The sequence below is a fragment of the Meles meles genome, chromosome X (assembly GCF_922984935.1).
Source record: "Meles meles chromosome X, mMelMel3.1 paternal haplotype, whole genome shotgun sequence".
Lineage (NCBI taxonomy): Eukaryota > Metazoa > Chordata > Mammalia > Carnivora > Mustelidae > Meles > Meles meles.
In genome coordinates, this window is record NC_060087.1 from 71,077,460 (window position 1) to 71,102,992 (window position 25,533).

Below are 25,533 nucleotides of genomic sequence, written 5' to 3' on the forward strand. Positions count from 1 at the left end.
ATCTAGCAGGTGTCACATCCTTCTCCTGCCTCTTAACATAAAGGAAAAGCCACCTGACAGAGTCAGCTTGGTTCCTATGCTTGCTACCTAGCCTGCTTGTTCCAGTTCAACAACCCTGCACTCTGGCACTACCACCTTTCTAGCCTCCCTCAGTCACAGCTGGGCAAGACTCTCTTCAGGAGAACCTTTGCAGGCCTCAGCCAATACCTCCTTAGAGAGTTTTGAAATCTGAGAGCTTGGTTAAAGCCCAGAAGATTCTGCTCTTTTCCCGGAGATAAGGCAGGCACACAGTTCAGAGGCAGAGAACATGAAGACACTGATCTGGAGTGTGGCTGGGACACATAGAAAGGAGAATGTTCACTATTCTCAGTGCTTCCATGAGAGAATCAAGTACAGAGATCCGTCCTCAGGGACAAAGATGCTGACTGGTGCCATTTGCTTCCCTTGCCCCTCAGCATAAACGCAGAACCACCTTAGGTGACAAAACTGCAACACAGGCTGCTTAACCTGCTTAAACAAAGAACCACACTCCTGAGCTTTGCTGGTCCTGCCCCTCACAGTCAAGTTAGCCACAGTCCCAAGGATGAGGATCCTTTCCCCAGAAGACCAGCAGAAACCCCTGCTCACACCCGTCTCCCAACCAGAGAGTTCTGCAAGGATTCAGTTCTAGTGGAAGTAGCATCAGGACTTTATCAAGCAGACTAGAGCACACCTATTTGAAATTTACCACATTCTAGCCAAGGGCCAAACACTGCTCACTGCAGACAAGGAGAGCCTCTTCAAATGACTGGCCTGAAGGACAGGGTGCTATAACACAGTAACAAAGTACATGTAGAACATACCAGAGACACTCCCTGAAGCACAAGGCCCTGTACACTACATGCCCTCTTCTGCATAAAGCCATTTACTCTCAGAAGCAGGACACATAACAGGTTTTTCTAACACATAGAAGACAGAGATGTAGAAAAACTTCAAGATGGAAGAATTCATCCCAATGAAACAACAAGAAAAGGACACAGTTGGAGTTCTCAGAGAAGCAGGTATAAGTAACAAGCCTGATAAATAATTTAAAGCAACAATCTAAGGATACTCGATGGATTTGAGAAAAGAATGTAAGACATCAGAGAGGCCCTTGCTGCAGAGATAAAGAGTCAAAAACAGTCAGAAATGAAAAATGCAGTAACAGATCTGAAACAGACTTGATGCAATGAAAATAAGCATGAAAGAAGCAGAGGGACATTTTAGTGATATGGAAGATAAAATAATGGAAAATTATCACATTGAACAAAAGAGATAATGAGGAATTTAGAACACAAGTAGAGACTTAGAGAACTCAATGACTCCAAACATAATTACATTTATACCATAGGAGTCCTAGGAGAAGAAGAGAGAGAAAAAGGGACAGAAAATTATTTCATGAAATAATAGCTGAAAACATCACTAATCTGGGGAAAGAAACAGATAGCCAGATCCAGGAGGTATAGAGAACTCCTGCAAAAAATCAACAAAAGTGGGCCAATATCAAGACATACTGTAATTATATTTGCAAAATACAGTGATAAGGAAAAAAATCCTAAGAGTAGCAAGACAAAAACAGTCCCTAAATCAGAAGGAAAGACCCTTACGGTTAGCTGCAGATCTCTCAGCAGAAACACAGCAAGCCAGAAGGGAAAGACATGATATATTTGAAGGCCTGAGTGGGGAAAAATCTGCAGCCAAGAATACTCTATCCATTTAGGCTATTACTAAGAATAGAGGGAGAGATAAAGAGTTTACTAGATAAAAACCAAAGGACACTGTGACCACTAAACCAGCCCAGTAAGAAATATGAAAGGGGACTCTTTGAATGGAAAGGAAAGACCAAGGTGACAAAGATAAGAATGGAACAGAGAAAATCTCCAGAAACAACGAGAAAACAAGTGATTAAATGGCATAAATACATATCTATCAATAATTACTATGAATGTAAATGGATTCAAACTCTAATCAAAAGACATATGGTGTCAGAATGGATTAAAAAAACAAGACCTATCAATATGCTGCCTACAAGAAACTCATTGATTTCAACCAAATATTGAAAGGGAGGGGATGGAGAATGTTTATCATAGAAATGGAGGTCAAAAGAGAGGAAGACTAGCAAAACTTATATCAGAAAACCTAGACTTTAAAACAAGACTATAACAAGATATGAAAAAGGGCACCATATCATATAAAAGGGACTATCCAACAAGAAGATCTAATGATTATAAGTATTAATGCCCCCAACTTGGGAACACCCAAATATATAAAGCTACTAACAACAAACATAAAAGGGCAACCGTCTTGGGTCCCCTTCCTTTTCACAGCTTTCTACTATCACTCAATACACTTTGCTTTACTATCACTCAATAAACCTTGCTTTGCTGCCCCCCAAACAAACAAACAAGCAAACAAATCATAAAGGGACTCACTGATAATAATACAATAACAGTAGAGAATATGAACACATCACTTACATCAATGGACAGATCTTCTGGGCAGAAAATCAACAAGGAAATAATGGCTTTGAGTGCCACACTGGACTAGATGGACTTAACAGAAATATTCAGAACATTCCAACTTAAAGCAGCAGAATACACATTCTCTTCAGGGGCAAATGAGGCATTCTGCAAAAGATATCACATACAGAGTCACAAATCATACCTCCCAAGTACAAAAAGGTTGAGATCATACCATGTTAATTTTCTCACCACAACACCATGAAACTTGAAGTCAGCCACAAGAAAAATTTGGAAAGACCAAAAACAGATGAGGTTAAAGAACATCTTACTAGAGAATGAATGGGTCAACTGGGAAATCAATGAAAAAATTAAAATTATATGGAAACAAACGAAAATGAAAACACAACAGTCCAACACCTTTCAGATGTAGCAAAAACACTTTGAAGAGGGAGATCTAGTAATACAGGCCTATGTATGCGAAGAATCAAGAAAAGTCTCAAATAAACAACTTAACCTTGCAACTAAAGGAGCTAGAAAAGAACAACAAACAAAGCCTAAAGCCAGCAATAGAAGAGAAATAAGAGATAAGAGGAGAAATAAATGATACAGGAAGTAAAAATAAATAAATAAATAAAATAGATCAATGAAACAAGGAGCTGGTTCCTTGAAAAAATAAAATTGATAAACCCTTAGCCAGATTTATATAAAAGAAAACAGAAGGATCAAGATGAATAAAATCACAAATGAGAGAGGAGAAATAATACTACAGAAATATAATCATAAGAAAATATTATGAAAAACTATATGCCAACAAATTAGACAACCTGGAAGAAGTGAAAAAAATCCTGGAAACATATAAACTACCAAAACTAAACAGGAAGAAATAAAAAATTTGAACAGACTGATAACCAGCAAAGAAATTCAATCAGTAATCAAAAATCTCCCAACAAACAAAGTCCAGGGCCAGATGGCTACCCAGGTGAATTTTACTAAACAACTAAAGGAAAGGTAATACCTTTTCTTCTCAAAATATTCCAAAAAATAGAAATGGAATGAAAACTTGCAAATTGATTCTATGAGGCCAGCATTACCCTGATACAAAAAACAGATAAACACTCCACTAAAAAAGAGAACTATAGGCCAATATCACTGGAGAACATGGAGGTAAAAATTCTCAAAGAAATACTAGCAAATCGAATCCAATAGTACATTAAAAAAAATCATTCCCCATGATCAAGTGGGATTTATTCCTAGGTTGCAAGCATGGTTCAATATTCAAAAATCAATCAATGTGATACACCACATTAATAAAAGAAAAAATAAGAACCATATGATCCTTTCAATATATGGAGAAAAAGCAATTGAGAAATTACAACATCCATTCATGATAAAGAAAACTTCAATATATTAGGTCTAGAAGGAACATACCTCAACATAATAAAGGGCTTATATGCAAAAACTCACAGCAAACACATTACTCAATGAGGAAAAGCTGAGAGCTTTTCCCCTAAAGTCAGGAACAAGAAAAGAATGTCCATCCTTACCACTTTTATTCAATATATTATTGGAAGTCCTAGCTACAGCAATCAGGAAACAGAAAGAAATAAAATGAGTATAAATCAGAAGGAAGACATAAAACTTCAGTATTTGGAGTTGAGATGTTACTCTATGTAGAAAACCTGTAAGACTCCACCAGAAAATGACTAGAACTGATAAAAGAAATTCAGTAAAGTCACAGGATATAAAATACATGTGAAGAAATGTGTTGAATTTCTATACACTAATAATGAAGCAGTAGAAAGTCAAATTAATAAAATAGTCCATTTTACAATTAAACCAAAAACAAAATATCTAGGAATCAACTAAAGAGGTAAAAGAGTTGTAGTCTGAAAATGATAAAACTTTGATGAAAGAAATTGAAGATGATACAAGGAAATGGAAAGACATTCTATGCTCATGGATTGGAAGAACAGATATTGTTAAAATTTTTATACTGCCCAAAGAAAGCTACAAATTTAATGCAATCCCTATAAAAATACCAAAAGCATGTTTCACAGAACTAGAAGAAATAATCTTAAAATTTGTATGGAACCACTAAGGACACTGAATAGCCAAAGCAATCTTGGAAAACACAAACACACACAGACACACACACACACACACCCCTAAGGCATCACAGTATCACAATTCCAGATGTCAAGTTATATTACAAAGCTATACTAGTCAAAACAGGATGGTAGTTGTACAAAAACAGACACAAAGATCACTAGAACAGAACAGAGAGCCCAAAACGAACCCACAATTATGCAATTAGTCTTTGACAATGCAGAAAAGAATACACAATGGGAAAAAGATAAAGTCTCTACAACAAATCATGTTGGCAAAAATGGACAACTACATGCAAAAGAATGAAACTGGACCCTTTCTTATACCATACACAAAAAATAAACACAAACAGAATTAAAGACCTAAATGTGAGATCTGAAACCATAAAAATCCTACAAGAGGGTAAAGGTAGTAATTTTTCTCACATCGGCTGTAGCAAAATTTTGCTAGCTACATCTCCTGAGGCAAGGGAAAAAAGATCAAACAAACTATCAGGAATACATCAAAATAAAAAGCTTCTACACAGCAAATTAAATGATCAACAAAACTAAAGGCAACCTAATGAATGGGAGATGATACTTGCAAATGATGTACCCTATAAAGGGCTAGTACTGAAAATATACATAGAATTGATACCCATCTGTAAAACAGTGTGGAGGTTCCTCAAAAAAAGTTGAAAATAGAACTACCCTATGATCCAGTAATCTCAACACTGGTTATTTCCACACAGACACACACACACACACACGCACAACTAATTCAAAGGGATATTATATCCCTCTGTAGCATTATTTACTATAGTCAAATTATTGAAGGAAGTGTCCATCAATAAATAAGTGGATAAAGAAGATGTGGTATATATTTGTAAAATGGAATATTATTCAGCCATAAAAAAGAATAAAATCCTGCCATTTGCAACTACAGGATAAAGCAAATTGACATATTTTTATTTTTCTAAGATTTTATTATTTATTGGACAGAGAGAGAAAGAGAGCACACTAGCAGGGGGAGCAGGAGAGGGAGAAGCAGGCTACCGACTGAGGAGGGAGCCTGATGTGGGGCTCAATCCCAGGACCCTGGGATTATGACCTGAGCCAAAGGTAAAGGTTTAACTGACTAAGCCACCCAGGTGCCCCAAATTGACACACTTTTAGCTAGACTCACCAAGAAATAAAGAAAAATGGCTCAAATAAAATCAGAAATGAAGGTGAGGGGGGTATTCCAAGATGGTGGAGTAGACGGGGACCCTGAATTGCCTTATCCTTTGAATACAGCTAGATCAAACTTCAACTATTTTGAACAACTAGGAAGAGGATCTGAGGAGTACAGAAACAATCTGCACAGTTGGAGTGAGAGAATTTGGCAGAGATGAGGTTCAGAAACTTGGACAGGGGGACTGGAAAACCACACAACTGGGAAGGGGAGAAAGCACAGTTCATGGAGCAAAGTCTGGAAGAGGGAGAAAGTTGGAAAGATTGCAGTGGTTTGTAACCACACAAAAAGCTGTGGCGAGTGGATCCTTGGGTTGCTCAGGGAGAGACTGCTCCCCTTTCTGAAGGGCATTTGGAGGAGCATATTTGTCCTCTCCAGAGAAAAAGGGAGCCATTGAGTGGAGCTCAGCTTTGGGGTCAGAGGGGCATGTAGAGGGTAAAAAACTTAATTTTATGATGTGAACACACAGGCTCAAAACTCTGTGTGCATGCCAAACAGTTGGTTTTCTAGGACTGAATGACCAGACCACTAGAGCAGAATGTGGATAACCTTGCTGTCACTTTTTGCTGTCTGCCACCATAGAGTCAAGCCTCTGCAATGGCTTTTATATGACAAAGAGGAGTAGGGGACTGAGTCAAGTGCAGGTGACTAGTAACCTGGCTCAAATTTTTCACTGAGCATTACAATAAACTCAAGCTTCTGCACACACACTATGCTTTCCAGGGACAGGATAGTGCTGGGCATGCTCTGAGCTTCCCAGCCAGGGGACAGGAGTAGGAATGCATACCAACAGGCCATTTAAAGTGAGTCACTGGCCAGAGATTAAATACAGGAGATCTGTGGCTCTGGGTGTGCCAACTACCCAGATATAGACAGGTTAGGTCAGGAAACTGAGGAGGGCCCAGGACACAGGAGACTTCCCCTCCCCAGGGACAAGAGGGTGAGGTGGCACCATATTCTACCACCTTCACCACCACTCTCACCTCCCACCCACCAGCACAGTAGGACTCCAGAGAGAAACACAGCACCTCCAGTAAAGATTAGAGTCCAAACATCGAAACCTATTCCCTGGCCTGAGAGGAACATCTTTACAAGGGCAAGTCAGCCTGTGTGCCAGCAGAGCAGGCCTCTGCCTCAGAAGACCAACATAAACCCCAATATATATCAAGTCCACTGATTAAAAATGCTCCAAAACATCAGCTTCTGGCTTAATTCCACAAATAATTCAAAGCATACCTACTTAAAGGACCAAACACTCCCTATTACAAGCAAGGTGGAACTCTGCAGAAGAAGGACCAGTGTGAAAGAGCAGCCAAAACAAAACAGCGGAGTGTACACACCATACACCAGAATCATTTCCTGGAGATATTCTTGATGTTGTTTATATTATTACTGCTGTCATTGCTGTTTTTCGTTTTCTTTTCTTTTCCTTTTTTTCCCCTCTCTTTCTTTCCTTGTATTTTTTGTGGACAAAATGACTAGGAGGAGAAATTCCCAGCAAAAGAAAGAACCAGAGGTAGTACTCTCTGCCATAGATTTAATCAATATGGATGTAAATAAGATGTTGGAAATAGAAATCAAAACAATGATTATAAAGATACTAGCTGGGCTTTAAAAAAGCATAAAAGATACTAGAGAATCCTTTATTGCAGAAATAAAAGAACTAAAATCTAAGCAGGCTGAAATTAAAAATGCTATTACAGAGATGCAGTAAAAAAAGGAAGCTTTAATTACTAGGGTAAATGAGGCAAAAGAGTCAATGACAGAGAAGACAAAATGAAGAAAGTAAGGAATCTGAAAGAGAGAAAAACAATGACTTGATCATGAGAGGAGACTTTAAGAAATCAGTGATACCATAAAGCACAATAATATTTGAATAATACGGGTTACAGAAAATGAGGAAAGAGAGAGGGGGGCACAAGGTTTACTTGAACAAATTATAGTTGAGAACGTCCTTAACTGGGGAAGGAAACAAGCATTCAAGATCAGGGGGCACAGAGAAGCCCCATCAAAATCAATAAAAATAGGGAAACACAATCATAGAGAAGCTCTATTTTTAATTTCTTGAGGAATCTCCACACTGCTCTCCAAAGTGGCTGCACCAACCCTCTTACACTGTTGGTGGGAATGTAAGTTGGTGCAGCCACTTTGGAGAACAGTGTGGAGATTCCTCAAGAAATTAAAAATAGAGCTTCCCTATGACCCTGCAATTGCACTACTGGGTATTTACCCCAAAGATACAGATGTAGTGAAAAGAAGGGCCATCTGTACCCCAATGTTTATAGCAGCAATGGCCACGGTCACCAAACTGTGGAAAGAACCAAGATGCCCTTCAACGGACGAATGGATAAGGAAGATGTGGTCCATATACATGATGGAGTATTATGCCTCCATCAGAAAGGATGAATACCCAACTTTTGTACCAACATGGACGGGACTGGAAGAGATTATGCTGAGTGAAATAAGTCAAGCAGAGAGAGTCAAGTAACATATGGTTTCACTTATTTGTGGAGCATAACAAATAACATGGAGGACATGGGGAGATGGAGAGGAGAAGGGAGTTGAGGGAAATAGGAAGGGGAAGTGAACCATGAGAGACTATGGACTCTGAAAAACAACCAGAGGGTTTTGAAGGGGTGGGGGGGTGGGAGGTTGGGGGAACCAGGTGGTGGGTATTATGGAGGGCATGTATTGCATGGAGCACTGAGTATGGTGCAAAAACAATGAATACTGTTATGCTGAAAAGAAATAAAAAAATAGGGAAATATGTAATCTCTGACATATAAAAGTGAAGCTTATAAATTTCAGAGATAAAGAGAAACCCTGAAAACAGCTCAAAACAAGAGGTCCTTCTCCTAAAGGAGTATACCCATAAGGCTGGAAGCAAACCTGTCCACAGAGATCTGGCAGGCCAGAAAGGACTGGCATGATATATCCAAGGTGCTAAGTGAGAAAAAATATGTAGGCAAGAATATTTTATCCAGTAAGGCTTTCATTCAGAACGGATGGAGAGAGAAGGAGGTTCCAGGACAAAGAAAACTAAAGAATTTGTGATCACTAAACCAGCACTACAAGAAATATTAAAGGGGATACTTTGAGTGAAGAGAGAGTCCAAAAATAACAAAGACTAGAAAGGAACAGAGACAATCTATAGAAACAGTGACTTTACAGGTAAAACAATGGCAATAAATTCATATCTTTCAATAATTACTCTGAATATAAAGGGCCAAATGCTCCAATCAAAAGACACAGGGTATCAGTTAAAAAAGGAAGACCCAATATGCTGTTACAAGAGACTGATTTCAGACCTAAAGATACCTCCAGATAGAAAGTGGGGGGGTGGAGAACCATTTCTAAGACTAATGGATATCAAAAGAAAGCTGGGGTAGCAATCCTTATATCAGACAAATTAGATCTTAAGCCAGAGACTATAATAAGAGCTGAAGAGGGATACTATATGATAATTAAAGGTCTGATACAAGAAGAAGTTCTAACAATTCTAAATATTTATGCCCTTAACTTAGAATCAGCCAATTATATAAACCAATTAATAACAAAATTAAAAAAAAAAACACACAGATAATAATACAATAATAGTAGGGGACTTTAACACTCCACTCACCATAACACAGATGATCTAAGCAAAATACCAATAAGGAAAAAAGGCTTTGAATAACACACTGGACCAGATGGACATCACAGATATATTCAGAGCATTTTCTCCTAAAGTAACGGAACACACAGTCTTCTCAAATACACATGGGACATTCTCCTGAACAGATTACATACTTGGTCACAAATCAGTATTCAACCAGTACCAAAAGTCTGGGATTATTCCCTGCATATTTTCAGACCACAATTCTTTAAAACTTGAACTCAATCACAAGAGGAAATTTGGAAGGAACACAAATACATGGTAGTTAAAAGCAACACCAAAACAATGAATGAGTCAACAAGGAAATTAAAGAAAATTTTTAAAAATTCATGGAAGCAAATGAAAATGAAAACACAAGAGTTCAGAACCTTTGGGAGGCAGCAAATGTGGTCCAAAGAGGGAAGTATAGAGAAATACAGGCCTTTCTCAAGAAACAAGAAAGGTTTCAAATACACAAGTTACTATCACATTTAAGGAGTTGGAAAAATACAGCAAACCAAGCCAGAGGAAATAAACAATACCAAACCAATACCAAAAATCAAGCCAGAGGACATAAACAATAAAGATTAGAGTAGAAATCAATGAGATTTGATTCAACAGTGAGAACAATAGAACAGATCAATGAAACTGGGAGCTGGTTATTTGATAGAATTAGTAAGACTGCTAACTCCCTTGTCAGACTTATCAAAAAGAAATTTTGCATTTATTTATCACATTCAACATTCACAATTCAATCAACATGATGCATTACATTAATAAAAGAAAGGGTAAGAGTTATGTGATCCTCTCAATTGATTCAGAAATAGCATTTGATGAAATACAGCATCCTTTCTTGATTAACTTCTCCACACTGTAGGGATAGAAGGAATAAAAGCCATTTATGAAAAGCTCACAGTAAGTATCTTCTCAACAGGAAAAAACTGAGACCTTCCCCTAAGGGCAGAAACATGAAAATGATGTCCACTTTCATCACTGTTGTTCAATATAGTACTGAAAGTCTTATCCTCAGCAATCACACAAAAAAGAAAGAAAGAAGGAAAGAAAGAAAGAAAGAAAGTCATCCACAGTGGCAAAGAGGAAGTCAAAATGTCACTCTTCCCAGATGACATGATACTCTATGTGGAATACTCAAAAGTCCACCTAAAAATTGCTAGATCTCACATGGGAAGTCATAAAAGTGATAGGACATAAAATCAATGCAAAGAGTTAATTGCACTGTTACACACTAACAATGAGACCAAAAAAAAATAGAAATCAATGAATTGATCCTATTTACAAATGCACCAAACACCATATGATACTTAGGAATAAAGCTAACCAAAGAGGTAAAGAATCCATACTCTGAAAAAAATATAGAACGCTTGTGAAAGAAATTGAGGAAAACACAAAAAAATGTAAAAACATTCCATACTCATGGATTAGAAGAACAAATATTTTTAAAATGTCTATGCTACCTAGAGCAATCTATACATTCAATGCAATCCCTATCAAAATACCATCAACAAGTGGGGTAATAGGCATTAAAGAAGGCACATGATGTGATGAGCACTGGGTGTTATATGCAACTGATGAATTATTGAACACTATATCTGAAAGTAATGATGGCTAATTGAATTTAAACTTAAGAAATCTACATTTTTCACAGAGCTGGAACAAATAATGCTAAAATTTGTATGAAACAAGAAAACACTCCAAACAGCCAAAGGAATGTTGAAAAAGAAAACCAAAGCTGGTGGCATCACAATGTCAGACATCAAGCTATATTACAAAGCTCCAGTCATCAAGACAGTATTGTACTGGAACAAGACACATAGATCAGTGGAACAGAATAGGGAACACAGAAATGGTCCCTCAACTCTATAGTTAACTATTTTTTTTGGAAGATGTTATTATTTATTTATTTATTTATTTATTTGACAGAGAGAGAGAAAGAGAGAGATCACAAGTAGGCAGAGAGCCCAATGTGGGGCTCAATGCCAGGACCCTGAGATCATGACCTGAGCTAAAGGCAGAGACTTAACCCACTGAGTCACCCAGGTACCCCCTATACTTAACTGATCTTTGACAAAGCAGGAAAGAATACCCAATGGAAAAAAGACATTCTCTTCAACAAATGGTGTTGGGAAAATTGGACAGCCACACATAGAAGAATGTGACCGGACCATTATCTTATACCATACAGAAAAATAAACTCAAAATGGATAAATGTGAGACAGAAATGTGAGACAGAAATCTATCATGATCCTAGAGGAGAACACAGGCAGCAACCTCTTTGACCTTGGCCACAACTACTTCTTGCTAGACACATCTCCAAAGGCAAGGGAAACAAAAGCAAAACTGAATTGTTGGAACTTCATCAAGATAAAAAGCTTTTGCACAGCGAAGGAAACAGTTGACTAAATCAAAAGACAAGCTACAGAATGGGAGAAGACATTTGAAATACCTCATCAAATAACAGGCTAGTATCTGAGAAGTAAAAGAACTTACAAACTCAACACCCAGAAAAACAAATAATCTTGTCAAGAAATGGACAGTTGACATGAACAGACATTTCTCCAGAGAATACATACAAATGGCCAACAGACACGTGAAAAAATGCTCCACATCACATGGCTTCAGGAACTATAAATCAAAACCACAATGAGATACCACGTCACACTGGGTAGCATGGCTAAAATTAACAAGTCTGTCATTACAGGCATTAGCGAGGATGTAAGAGAAAGGGGAACCTTATTACACTGCTGTTGGAAAGGAAGCTAGTACAGCCACTCTGGAAAACAGCATGAAGAATCCTCAAATAATTAAAAATTGAGCTTCGGTATGACCCAGCAACTGCACTACTAGGTATTCACTGAAAGAATACAAACTAGAGGGTATTATGCTAAGCAAATAAATCAGAGAAAGACAATTTTCATATGATTTCACTCATATGTGGAATTTATAGAGCAAAACAGAGGATCACAGTGGAAGGGAGGGAAAATAAAATAAGATTAAATTGGAGAGGGAGAAAAAGCCTGAGGACTCAATTATAGGAAACAAACTGAGGGTTTCTGGAGGGCGTGTGGGTAGGGGGAAGGGGTAACTGGGTGGTTGACATTAAGAAAGGCATGCGAATATAACGAGCACTGGGTGTTACATTCAACTGATGAATTACTGAACTCTACCTTTGAAACTAATGATATACTACATGTTAATTAATTGAATTTGAGCACAACAAAATTTAAAAAAATACAAGAACAGAAACAGAACAAAAAACAAAAACAAAAACAAAAAAGGAAATGAAGGAGATATTACAACTGTTAACACAGAAATATGGAACATTATAAGAGGCTGCTACGAATAATTACAAGCCAAGAGATTAGACTACTTAGAAGAAATGGTAAGTTTCTGGAATCTTTTCATAATCTAAGCCTAGATCAAGAAGAGAGAAAAAAATTGGAACAAACCAATTTGTAGAAATAAAATTGTATCTTTTATATAAAAAAAAGTCTCAACAAACAAAGCCACATACCTTGACAGGTGATTTCTACAAAACATTTAAAGAGAGGTAATACCTATCCTAGAACTATTTCCAAAAAATTGAAATGGAGGCAAAGTTTCCAAAGTCATTTTGTGCTATCAGCATTATCCTGGTAACAAAATCATACAAAGACACTAAAAAATCAAAAGGAAGAAAAAGAAAAGCATAGATATCCCTGATAAACTTAGATACAAAAATTCTCAACAAAATATTAGTAAACAAATTTAAAAATTCATTAAAATTAGTATGTCTCATGATGGAGTGGGATTTATTACAGGGATATAACAAAGATTCCACTTCCACAAATCAAACAACATGATACCCCATATTAACTGTGTAAAAGATAAAAATTATATGATCATGTCACTAGATGCACAAAAAGCATGACAAAATTCAACATCCATTTAGGTGAAACATCTCAAAAATGTTGGTGTATAGGGAGCAAACCTCAACATAATAAGTCCACAGCTAACATCATACTCAACAGTGAAAAGCTTTCTAAGATCAAGAACAAGATAAGAATGTCCACTATCTCCACTTTTATCCCACACAGGTATTAGAAATCCTAACCAGAGCAATTAGACAAGAAAAAGAAATAAAAAGGCATCCACATTGGAAAGAAGTAAAACTGTCACTATTTGTAGACACCATCATTTTGTGTATAGAAAACACAGAAGGCTCCATTAAAAAAAATGTGAGAACTAATCAACAAAGTCAGTAACCTTGCAAGGAACAAAATCAACATGGATTTGCATTTTTATAAACTAATAATGAACTATCAGAAACAGAAATTAAGAAAAGTATCCATTTACATTATATATGAAACTAATGAATCATTGAACACTATATCAAGTATTATATGTTGGCTAAATGAACATAATAAAAAATTAGAATTAAAAAAGAATAAAATATCTATATATAAATTTAACCAAAGGAGTGAAAAATCTATACAAACCATAAAACACTGATGAAAAAAACTGTAAAAGACACAAATAAATGAAAAACATTCCAAACTTATGGACTGGAAGAATTAATATTGTTAAAATGTCCATATTACCAAAAAATGTACAAATTCAATGTACTCCCTACCAAAATTCCAGTGGCATTATTCAAAAATTATAGAACGTGGGGAGCCTGGGTGGCTCAGTGGGTTAAGCCTCTGCCTTCAGCTCAGGTCATGATCAAAGGGTCCTGGGATCGAGCTCCGGATGGGGCTCTCTGCTCAGCAGGGAGCCTACTTCCTCCTGTCTCTACCTGCCTCTCTGCCTACTTGTGATCTCTCTCTCTCTGTCAAATAAATAAATAAAATCTTCAAAAAAAATATAGAACGAACAATTCTAAAATCTGTTTGGAATCATAAAAGACCCCAAATAGCCAAACCAGTCTTAAAAAAGGAAAAAGTAAAAATTGTAGTCATCAATTCCCTTGATTTGAAACTATATTACATAGCTATATTAATCAAAACAGTATGATATTGGCATAAATACAGACATATACCTCAACAGAACAGAACTAAAGGCCCAGAAATTAACCCACACATATACAGTCAATTATTTTATGACAAAGGAGATAAGTAAACACAAGAGGTGAAATAGTCTCTTTAATGAATGGAATTGGGAAAAAAAGTGGAATTGGGTAAACTGGACAGCCACATGAAAAGAATGAAACTAGACAATTATCCTATACCATACACAAAAATTAACTCAAAGTGGATCAAAGAGTTAAAATATAGGATCTGAAACCATAAAACTCCTGGAAGAAAACTTCGGAATTAAATGACTTGACATCAGTCTTGATTTTTTAACTGATCTAAAAGCAAAGGTAACAAAAACAAAAATAAACAAGTGAGACCACATCAAACTAAAAAGAAAAGAAAAACATCAATGGAATGAAAAGACAATGTACTAAATGGAAGAAAACATTTTCAAGTCACATATCTGATAAGATATTACTATCCAAAATATAGGCGAACCATAAGAGACTATGGACTCTGAAAAACAACCTGAGGGTTTTGAAGGGTCAGGGGTGGGAGGTTGGGGCAACCTGAGGGTTTTGAAGGGTCAGGGGTGGGAGATTGGGGGAACAGGTGGTGGGTAATGGGGAGGGCACGTTTTGCATGGAGCACTGGGTGTTGTGCAAAAAGAATGAATACTGTTACGCTGAAAAAATAAATAAAATGGAAAAAAAAATAAAAAAAAAAAAAGAAACAATAGCATCGAAAAAAAAAAAAAAGATATTACTATCCAAAATATAAAAAGAACTCCTGCAACTCATCACCAAAAACAATCAAACAATTCAATTTAAAAAAAAAGAGCAGAGGATCCGAGTAGACATATTTTCGAAGGAAATATCACTAATCATCAGGGAAATAAAAATCAAACCCACATCGGGGCGCCTGGGTGGCTCAGTGGATTGAGCTGCTGCCTTCGGCTCAGGTCATGATCTCAGGGTCCTGGGATCGAGCCCCGCATCGGGCTCTCTGCTCCGCAGGGAGCCTGCTTCCTCCTCTCTCTCTGCCTGCCTCTCTGCCTACCTGTGATCTCTCTGTCAAATAAATAAATAAAATCTTAAAAAAAAAAAATCAAACCCACGATGAGTTATCACCTCACATCTGTTAGAAAGCCTATAATCTTGTTCTTTCTCCAGCTCCCTTACGTGTAGGGTTAGGTTGTGTACTTGAGACCTTTCTTGTTTCTTGAGAAAGGCTTGTACCGCTATATATTTTCCTCTCAGGACTGCCTTTGCTGTGTCCCACAGATTGATTTTCTATATCTCAAAAGTTTATAGAACATGTAGGCAAAAATTTAGGAAGAATGTAGTTGACTCAATAGTACTCTCGGCCAACAATCTAATTGGCATTTATAGAACCTTCCACTATGCAAAATCAGAATACATATTCCTCTCAAGCGCACATGGAATATTTACTAAGATATACTATATTCTGGAGCATAAAATAATTATAAGTGAACTTAAGGGAATTCAAGTAATATAAACTATGGTTTATGAAATTAAATTAGATTAAATTAAATTAAATTAAATTAGAAATCAATAACAGAAATTTATCTGGAAATTAGAGTATGTAGAACTGAGGGAAAATTAAAACATCATATATCAAAATTTATGGGACAATGCTAAAACAGTATTTAGAAGGATAGTTATAACACTACACATTTATGTTAGGAAAGATGAACGGTCTCAAATCAATAATTTCAGCTTCCATTTTAAGAACCAGAGAAGATAGTGATACATAAAGTAAGCAGAAAAAATGAAGTAATACAAATTAAGTGGATAACAATGAAATCAAAAATGGAAATAACAATAGAAAAAAAATCAATGAAACCAAAAGTCAGTTGGTTTTGAGAAAAAATAAGAGAAATTGATAAGCCTCAAGCAAAGGTAAGCAAGATAAAAAAGAGAAAAGATACAAAATACCAACATCAGGAATGATACAAATATCAATAATGTTTCTACTGCTATAAAAAGATAATTAAGGGACGATTATGAACAATTTCATGTCAATGAATTTGATAAATTTGTTAAGCAAGATAACAAAGTTCACTCAAAAAAGAAAGATAAACTGAATATCTACAAGTCTCTTAAATAAATTGAATTTGTAGTCAAAACACCTCACTATTAAAAAACTTCAGGCCCAGATAGCTTCACTGGTGAATTCTACCAATCATTTAATAACAGTTTTACAGTGAATTCTTCTAGAAAACTCAACAGGAGAAAACACTACCCAGCTCATTCTATAAAACCAGAATTGTTTTTGCATTAAAACTAGACATAGAAAATATAAGAATTCTAAAGTCAAATATCCCTTATAAAAATAAATATAAAATATCTGAAAACATTTAGTAAATATCATCCACCAATATACAAAAAAGATAATACCCCATGTCTACATGGGGGATTCATCCATAAGCAAGACTGCTTCCACATTTGACAATAAATCAATGTAATTCACCTGTGAAAACATTAAAGAAGAAAAAACATAATTATCTTAATAATTGCACTAAAAGAATATTACAAACCTAATGTACATACCTGATAAAAATGCAATAAACTAGCAACTGAAGAGAACTTTCACAACCCGATAAAGAACATGTAAAAAGACCAATACTGAACTTTTTAATTTATGCTAAAATAATGTTTTTCCCCCCTGTGATTAGAAATAAGGCAAGAAGGTCTGGAGACTGGAGAGTCAAACCACTGCAACAAGGACAAATAAAAGAAAAAAATTATTTTCATAAAGAAAAAAAAGGCAAAAACTCCTTGTTAGTAGGTTATAAATAGAAAATTCTATGGAATCTACTAAAAAACGCTATTAGGTGTAATAAGTAAGTTCAGTTAAATTGTGGGAGACAAGTTCAATATGAAAAAAAAACAACAACTGCATTTTCATCCAACTTGAAAATGAACTTAATAAGAAAGAACTCCATTTACAATGTCATTTTATAAAAGGAAATACTTAGAGATAAATCTGATAAAAAAAAATGTGCGAGACCTATACAGACCAGACATGGCTGAGAGAAATTAAAGGAGACTCAAAAACTGGAGAAAAAATCACATTCAAGGATTGATGACTCAGTTTTGTGAAAATGGCAATTATCTGCAAATTAACCTATAGATTCAATGCAATCCCAATCAAAATCCCAGCAAGCTTTTTTGTAGAAAGTGAAAGGCTGATTTTAAAATTGATATGGAAATATGAAGGACCCAGAAGAGGCAAAACAACTTTGAAAAAGAAGAGCAAAGCTCAAGGATTTGCACTAACTTACTTTAAGACATATTATAAGGGTATGGTAAATAAGAAATCAAGTAGTAGTGAAATAAAGATAAACAAATATATCAATGAACAAAACAGAATGTCCAGAAATAGACCTTCACATACATGGTCAATTGATAACCAACAAAAATGCAAGGTGATTCAATGAAGAAAGCATAGACTTTTAATCACCATGTTAGCACACTGGGATATGTATATGCAAAAGAAGAAAGAAAGACAGAAAAGAAAGACAGAAAGAAAGAAAAGGACTTCAACACATACCTGTCACCATACACTAAAATAAACTCAAAATGAATTATAAACTTAAATGCAAAATTTAAAAAATGTCTAGAAAACACAGAAAATCTGTGACCTGAGATTAGGCAAATATTCTTTAAATAGGACAACAAATTCATAAAAAAATATAAGCTGGAATTCATCAAAATCAAGAACTGCTTTTGAAAGGCAGTATTAAAGAGAACAAAAAGACAAAGCACAGACCAGAAGAAAACATTTGCAAGCAACATATGAGAAAGGACTTACCATCCAAAAGGTATACCTCAAAACTCAGAAAGCATACAACTTAATAAAAAACGAGCCAAAGATTTAAACAGACATTTTATCAAAGATAGATGCTGAGTAAGTGCATGAGAAGATGCTCAACATCATTAGTCATTCGGATTATGCAATTCAAAACCACAATAAGGTGCAGCTACACAATTATGTCCAAAATCAAAACAAGACTACTGACCATATTTAGGGTTGGCAAGGATGTGAAGCAACTAAAACTCTCACACGTGGCCGCTGGGAATGTAAAAATTACAATCCTATCTTAGAAAACAATTTGATAAGTGTCTTTAAAATAAGTTAAAACATACACAAATGAAATAGCCCAGTCATTATACTCCTAGGTATCTAATCACAAAAAATGAAAACATAACCATGAAAATGAAAACATATGTCCATACAATAATTTGTGCATGAGTGTTTGTAGCAGCTCTATTAGTAATACCCAAAGACTGCAAACAACCCAAATACCCATCAGTAAATTAATGCATAAACAAATGGCACTGTATCCATACAGTGGAATACCGTTCAGCAATAAAAGTGAATGAACCACTGATTCATACAGCACCATGGCTAAATTTCAAAATAATTATTCTGAGTTAAATAAGCTAGACAGAAAATGAATAGACACTATATGATTCCACTTATATAAAGTCCTAGAAAATATAAACCAAACAATGACAGAAAGCAGATTCAGTAGGGGCAGGGCAGAAGGGAGGCATTACAAAGGTGCACAGGAACTGGTTGGGGGTGATGGATAAACTTACTATCTTGATTGTGATGACAGTTTCACAGGTATATACAAATGTCAAATTTTATCAACGTATGTACTCTAAAATGTGCAATTCAGTTATGTCAATTAATACCTTCATAAAGCTGTTTTAGAATACATTAAACACTGCTCCCAGAAGAATTCTGGTAGCTTGAGTAGCCAAAATCCTAGGCTTGCCCCATGTACTTGATCCAGTTATTTACGCTGATCTTGTGCCTAAGGGAATAATGAGTAGCACACTGAGATGATCTAAATGACAGGCAGACAGAAAATGCCATTAACTGCCACAACAACTAAAGAGTATTCAGTGAAACAAACAATAATTATTTAAAATTTCTATAGAAAAAAATTAATTGGCAGAACACAAATGATTTTTCTTTCATTTTTCAATAAAAATATGGTAAAAATTTACAAACAGATACCCACCTCTTTGGATAATCTTGTGAAGACATCTCCTCCCCTGAGAAAATCCAGTATTAAATACAGCTTCCCTTCAGTCTGAAAGGCTAATTACAAATTAGGATGTGGTAACAGAACATTAACAGAATCTTAAAGGCTTAACAACCTTAGTATAACTTTTAATTAATGTATATGTTTAGAGTTTTATCAATAAATATTATAAAGGAATTAACCATTTATTCATATGGTCCAATGTTATTGGATAATATTATCTCAAAATTGAATTTAGTGTTGAAATAGCTGTAAATCCCTTCCTAGAACATATCTGACTCCCCATGTGGCTCCTCAGAAACTTCTACCACCACCATCGTTCTGATTTATGGAGCATCACGCTCTACTGCAAACTGCCAGAACTCCACCTCCCTACCTACTGAAAATCTACTAATTCTTTCAAGCTCAACAAAAATGGCACCTCCTCCATCAAGCTTTCCTCTATTAAAGGATTTCTCTCTTTTCACATTTCATATGGCATCCTTACCCTCGTCTCCGTAAGAACTACCTGCTACTACTTTTGAGATCTCATTGTTTTTTATTTATGTCTCTCTTATGGCACTCACTCCATTTTGATTTGTAAAATTAATTTGTTTATATGTCTGTGTTCCAATAGATTAGAAGTTTTTTTAAGTCAGAGACTGTTTCACCTCTAGAGCCTACTGCATTCAATGGAGTATTTTGCACACAATTGGTATTTACTGATCAATGTAATGCCATCCTGGTGATTCAAGGAAGTGGGACATTAGATACTACTACTTTCTGTTTCAGGTAACAAGGAGTGAAAGAATAATGGGTGGGCATTTTTGAAGATTTTTTATACAAATAATTTAGTACATACTTTAAAGCATTATTTTTCAAAATTTCCTAAGAATAAAATCAATAGCTGCTACTTTTTTAGATCTTGAAAACTTAAAGTGACATCATAGAATAGATCAGTGATTTAATCATGTGTATACCTTTGAATTCTCCAGGAAGGCCACACTTCACAATCCCATGCATGTATTAAATTATCAATGGAACCATGATTCAAACTCTGAACTGCCTGACTCCAAACGCATGCTCTTTCCATTACATTTACCGCTTCTTATTGGTATTCCTCTTCCCCCAAATATAAGAAAGAATAAATCAAATGGACTAATATAACCACATGGTCCTCTTCAACAGCTAGGAAATAAATTAATATGCTCATTATGAACATGTAAGAGGAACATATCCAAACATCAGATGTTTTGAATAAATTATCACAGTTTATAGCCTAAGATCATTAAAGGTACAGACTAGCAGAGTCAAGAAATACTACTGGACAAGTAACCAGAAGATACTATCTTAATACCATAGACAAATTAACCAATAGATACAGAAAACACAATTCAAAATTGGATATTGATTCTTATTATTTCAGATAAATATATTTATATAATTGAGTATATTAAATCATTCTGAAGTATTTATTCTCTGTTATATTATTGTTTGAAAGGAAATCTTAATTCTCTAATTCTATAAATTTTTAAAAAATTACATACCATAGTGTAATTTGACAATAAATGGATGATTTACTTCCACCAGTATATCCCTTTCCATCTTTGTCCGAACTCTGTCTCGGACTAAAAATCATAGAAGGGTAGAATATATTACTCTTCTATCTAATATTTCAGTAGAGATCCCATCAATAATTCACCCCACAAAAATGTGAAAATATAACATTTTAAGTGTTTAAATATGCAATCTATATATTCCAAGACAGTAATTACCATATTCTCAGAAAGCCAACAAATTGTTTAGATCTAGATGGACTGAAGTGACATAAGTAGATATTTGGCTAATATGTGTTTATTATATATTGGTCTCCAATTGTTCAAATGAGTTTACTGATTAAAACTGAGCACAGTGTTATTTCTATGACAGCCTAGAAGATGGTGTATGTAAGTGTACCCAGGTGCTTGTGCTTTATCAATATGCAAAACCAACACAGATGGAACAGAAAAAAATAAGAGTCTTAAAATAAAAGAATATAGCTTACTAAAATAAGTTCACTTTATGTTAAATAAAATGTGTCACGTTTTATACAACTAAATTTTTGCCAGGGTACAGTCTCACTAAATTAGAGCATATGCCGATATCAAACATAGAAATATCACTTGCAGGCTAGAAAACTGTAACACTGACTAACGCGTTTAAAGGAAACTAAGTCTACTCAACTTATACAAGCAATACAAAGCACATTTCTTAAAATGAGCTTTATCAAATTCTATTTTAATAAGCTTTGTAATTTTCTACCTTTTAAAGAAGCTTTTTTTAACACCTTCATTGCATAGAGCTGCCCAGCATCAGGACCGGTCTTCTTCCGAACAAGAAAAACCTAACAGAGGAATTTTTTTTTAAAGTAAAATTCATATTTGAAGACATTCTTGCCATACACATTAGCACATGTATATATATAAGTCCATGCATTTTCTCTAATTTTATAAATATATACCTTTCTTTTATAAATTAAATTCTTGGTTAATGTTTGCTCATTTTCATTCATTTAGTAAATCACACTATCATACATACTACTGTAGGAAAGAAAATTTTTTAAATAGATGACATGGTCATGACTTTAAGAAGTTTGTGTTGTATGAGATAAGCAACATAATGAAAGGCAATTTGATCTAAGGGAACTACTTTTAAGACCCAAGCATCTTTTTGTTACCTTTAAAGACCAAAGAAATATAATGACTGTTAATTTTATACCTTCATTTCTACTTCCTTATTGGTCCATTTTAGAAGTTACCAGATATTTTATGTTCTAATAAGAAATCAGAGGCAATTATGTCTGTCTGTCAGGTTGAAGAATCAAGATGGCAAATTATCACAATAAACAAATTAAACTCTTTAAGATTAATGAGCAAACTTGAGTAATATTACCTCATATTTTCAAACTAGGATTATGACTCATTATAAACAGTTTTTAAAAAGCCTCAGTCATGAAAATAAATATGAATGGATTAAAATTTTATAGGAGATTTTTATTAGTAAAGGGATGTTTCATTCTTTTTTTAAAAGATTTTTTTATTTGACAGACAGAGATCACAAGTAGGCAGAGAGACCCACAGAGAGAGGAAGGGAAGCAGGCTCCCCACTGTGCAGAGAGCCCAATGTGGGGCTCGATCCCAGGACCCTAAGATCATGACCAGAGCTGAAGGCAGAGGCTTTAACCCACTGAGCTACCCAGGTGCCCTGGGATGTTTCATTCTTAAAAGTTAGTAAAAGTCGCTCACTACAACAAAAAAAACTGAATCAAGAAGAAATAGAAAATTTGAACAGATTGATTACCAACAATGAAATTGAATCAGTAATCAAAAAAATCCCAGCAACCTGAAGTCCGGGACCAGATGGCTTCATAGGCGAATTCTAATAAATATTTAAAGACAAATTAATACATATGCTTCTCAAACTATTCCAAAAAATAGAAAAGGAAGGGAAACTTCCAAATTCATTCTATGAGGCCCATATTACCCTGATACCAAAACCAGATAAAGACATCACTAAAAAGCATACAGGTCAATATCGCAGATAAATACAGATGTAAAAATGCTCACTAAAATACTAGTAAAACGAATCCACAACAGGTTAAAAAAATCAGGGGTGCCTGTCTTGCTCAGTTGGTAGAACATGTGACTGTTGATTTTAGGCGGGTAAATTTAAGCCACACGTTGGGTGCAGAGATTACTTAACAATGATGAATTAAAAAAAGGTTAAAAACAATATGATCATTTCAAGAGATGTGACAAAAGCATTTGACAAAGTACAATATCCATTCATGATAAAACCCCCAACAAAGTAGGATTAGAAGGAACATATCTCAAAATCATAAAGGCCATATATGAAAAACCAACAGGTAATATTATCTTTAATGGGGAAAAATCTGAGAACTTTCCTCTACTGCCAGGAACAAGATAAGGGTTGCCCACTCTCACCACTGTTATTTAATTTAGTATTGGAAGTCCTGGCCACAACAATCAGACAACACAAAGAAATAAAAAGGCATCCAAATCAGCAAAAAGATAAACCTTCCACTATTTGCAGATGACTTGATACTCTATGTAGAAAATCCAAAAGCGCCACCAAAAAACTGCTAGATAAGCAAGTTCAGTAGAGTCATAGGATACAAAATCAACATATGGAAAACTGATGCATATCTACACACCAATAACAATGAAGCAGAAAGGGAAATCAAGGAATCAATCCCCTTTACAATTGCACCAAAAACCATAAGATACCTAGGAATAAATGTAACAAAAGAGGTAAAAAAAAAAAAAAAAAAAAAAAAAGAGGTAAAGATCTCTATTCTGAAAAGTATGAAACGCTGATGAAAAAAATTGAAGAGGATACAATAAAAGGGAAACGCATTAGAAATATTTTTAAAATGTTCTGAATTACCCAAAGCAATCTACACATCTAATGCGATCTTTATCAAAATATCACCAACATTTTTCACAAAGTTAGAACAAATAGTCCTAAAATTTGTGTGGAACTACAAAAGACCCTGAATAGGCAAAGCAATCCTGAAAAAGGAAAGCAAAGCTGGAGGCATTACAAATCCGGTCTTTGTCAAGTTATATTACAAAGCTGTAATGATCAAAACTGTATGGTACTGGGACAAAAACAGACACATAGATCAACAGAACAGAACAGAAAATCCAGAAATGAACCAACAACTCTATGACCAATTAATCTTCCATGAATCAGGAAGGAATATCCAATGGAAAAAAGACAATGTCTTCAAAAAATGGTATTAGGAAAATTGAAGAGTAGCATGCAAAAGAATGAAACTGGGCCCTTATCTTACACCATACACAAAAATAAATTCAAAACATATGAAAGACCTAAATATGAGACAGGAAACCATCAAAATCCTAGAGAAGGGCAGTAACCTCTTTGACAGCCATAGCAACTTCTTACTAGATATGATCCTGAGGCAAGGGAAACAAAAGCAAAAATAAACTGTTGAGACTTCATCAAAATAAAAAGCTTCTGCGTAGTGAACGGAACAGTCAACAAAACTAAAAGGTAAACTGTGACATGGAGAAGACATTTGCAAGAGATTGTATCCAAAGTATATAACAAACTTATAAAAATCAACACCCAAAAAAGAACAATCCAGTTAAGAAATGGGCAGAAAACATGGATAAACATTTTTCCAAAGAACACATCAAGATGGCCAACAGACATATGAAAAAATGCTCAACATCACTCATCATCAGGGAAATACAAATCAAAACTATGATGAGATCCCACCTCACACCAGTCAGAATGGCTAAAAGTAAGGTGTTGCAACACCAACAGGTGTTGGCAAGGATTTGGAGGAAGGGGAACCCTCTTAAACGTTGGTGGGAATGCAAACTAGTGTACCCACTCTGAAAAGAGTATGGAGGTCCACCAAAAACTTGAAAATAGAACCACCAGTAAAAATTAAAAATAGAATGATCCAGCAATTGCACTAATAGGCATTTACCTAAAGGATACAAAAGTGCTGATTTGAATTGATACATGCACCCCAACATTTATAGCAGCATTATCAACAATAGCCAAATTATGGAAAGAGCCCAAATGTCCATCAACTGAAGAATGGATAAAGAAGAGGTGGTATATACATACAAGGGATTATTACTCAGCCATAAAACCAAATGAAATCTGGCCATTTGGAATGACGTGGCTAGAGCTAGAGAGTATTATGGTAGGCAAAATAAATCAGAGAAATAAAAATACCATATGACTTCACTCATAAGTAGCATTTAAGAAACAAAACAAATAGACATAGAGGGAATAAAAGAAAGAAAAAGCAAGAAACAGACTCTAAAGTAACAGAGACAAAAGCGCTGATTACGAGAGGGGAGGTGGGCAGGGGAATGGATTAAAAAGGTGATGGGGATTAAGAAGGGCATTTGTTGTGTGGAGCACAGGGTGTTGTATATAAGTCTAAATCAGTAAATTCTACACCTGAAACTGAGATCACAT

The 25,533-nt window shown here is 35.2% G+C and overlaps 1 protein-coding gene across 1 annotated transcript in view; it reads right to left on the bottom strand.

Annotated features, from left to right (window-relative positions):
* Positions 1–25,533, bottom strand: part of RPS6KA6 (ribosomal protein S6 kinase A6) — a 170,959-nt gene that overhangs the window by 57,433 nt on the left and 87,993 nt on the right. Inside the window, exons 4-6 of the mRNA XM_045995522.1 lie at positions 21,811–21,892; positions 21,057–21,137; positions 19,507–19,586 (exon numbers count right to left, since the gene is read on the bottom strand). Of these exons, the coding sequence (XP_045851478.1) occupies positions 19,507–19,586; positions 21,057–21,137; positions 21,811–21,892 (243 nt within the window). The remainder of the gene's footprint in view (positions 1–19,506; positions 19,587–21,056; positions 21,138–21,810; positions 21,893–25,533) is intronic.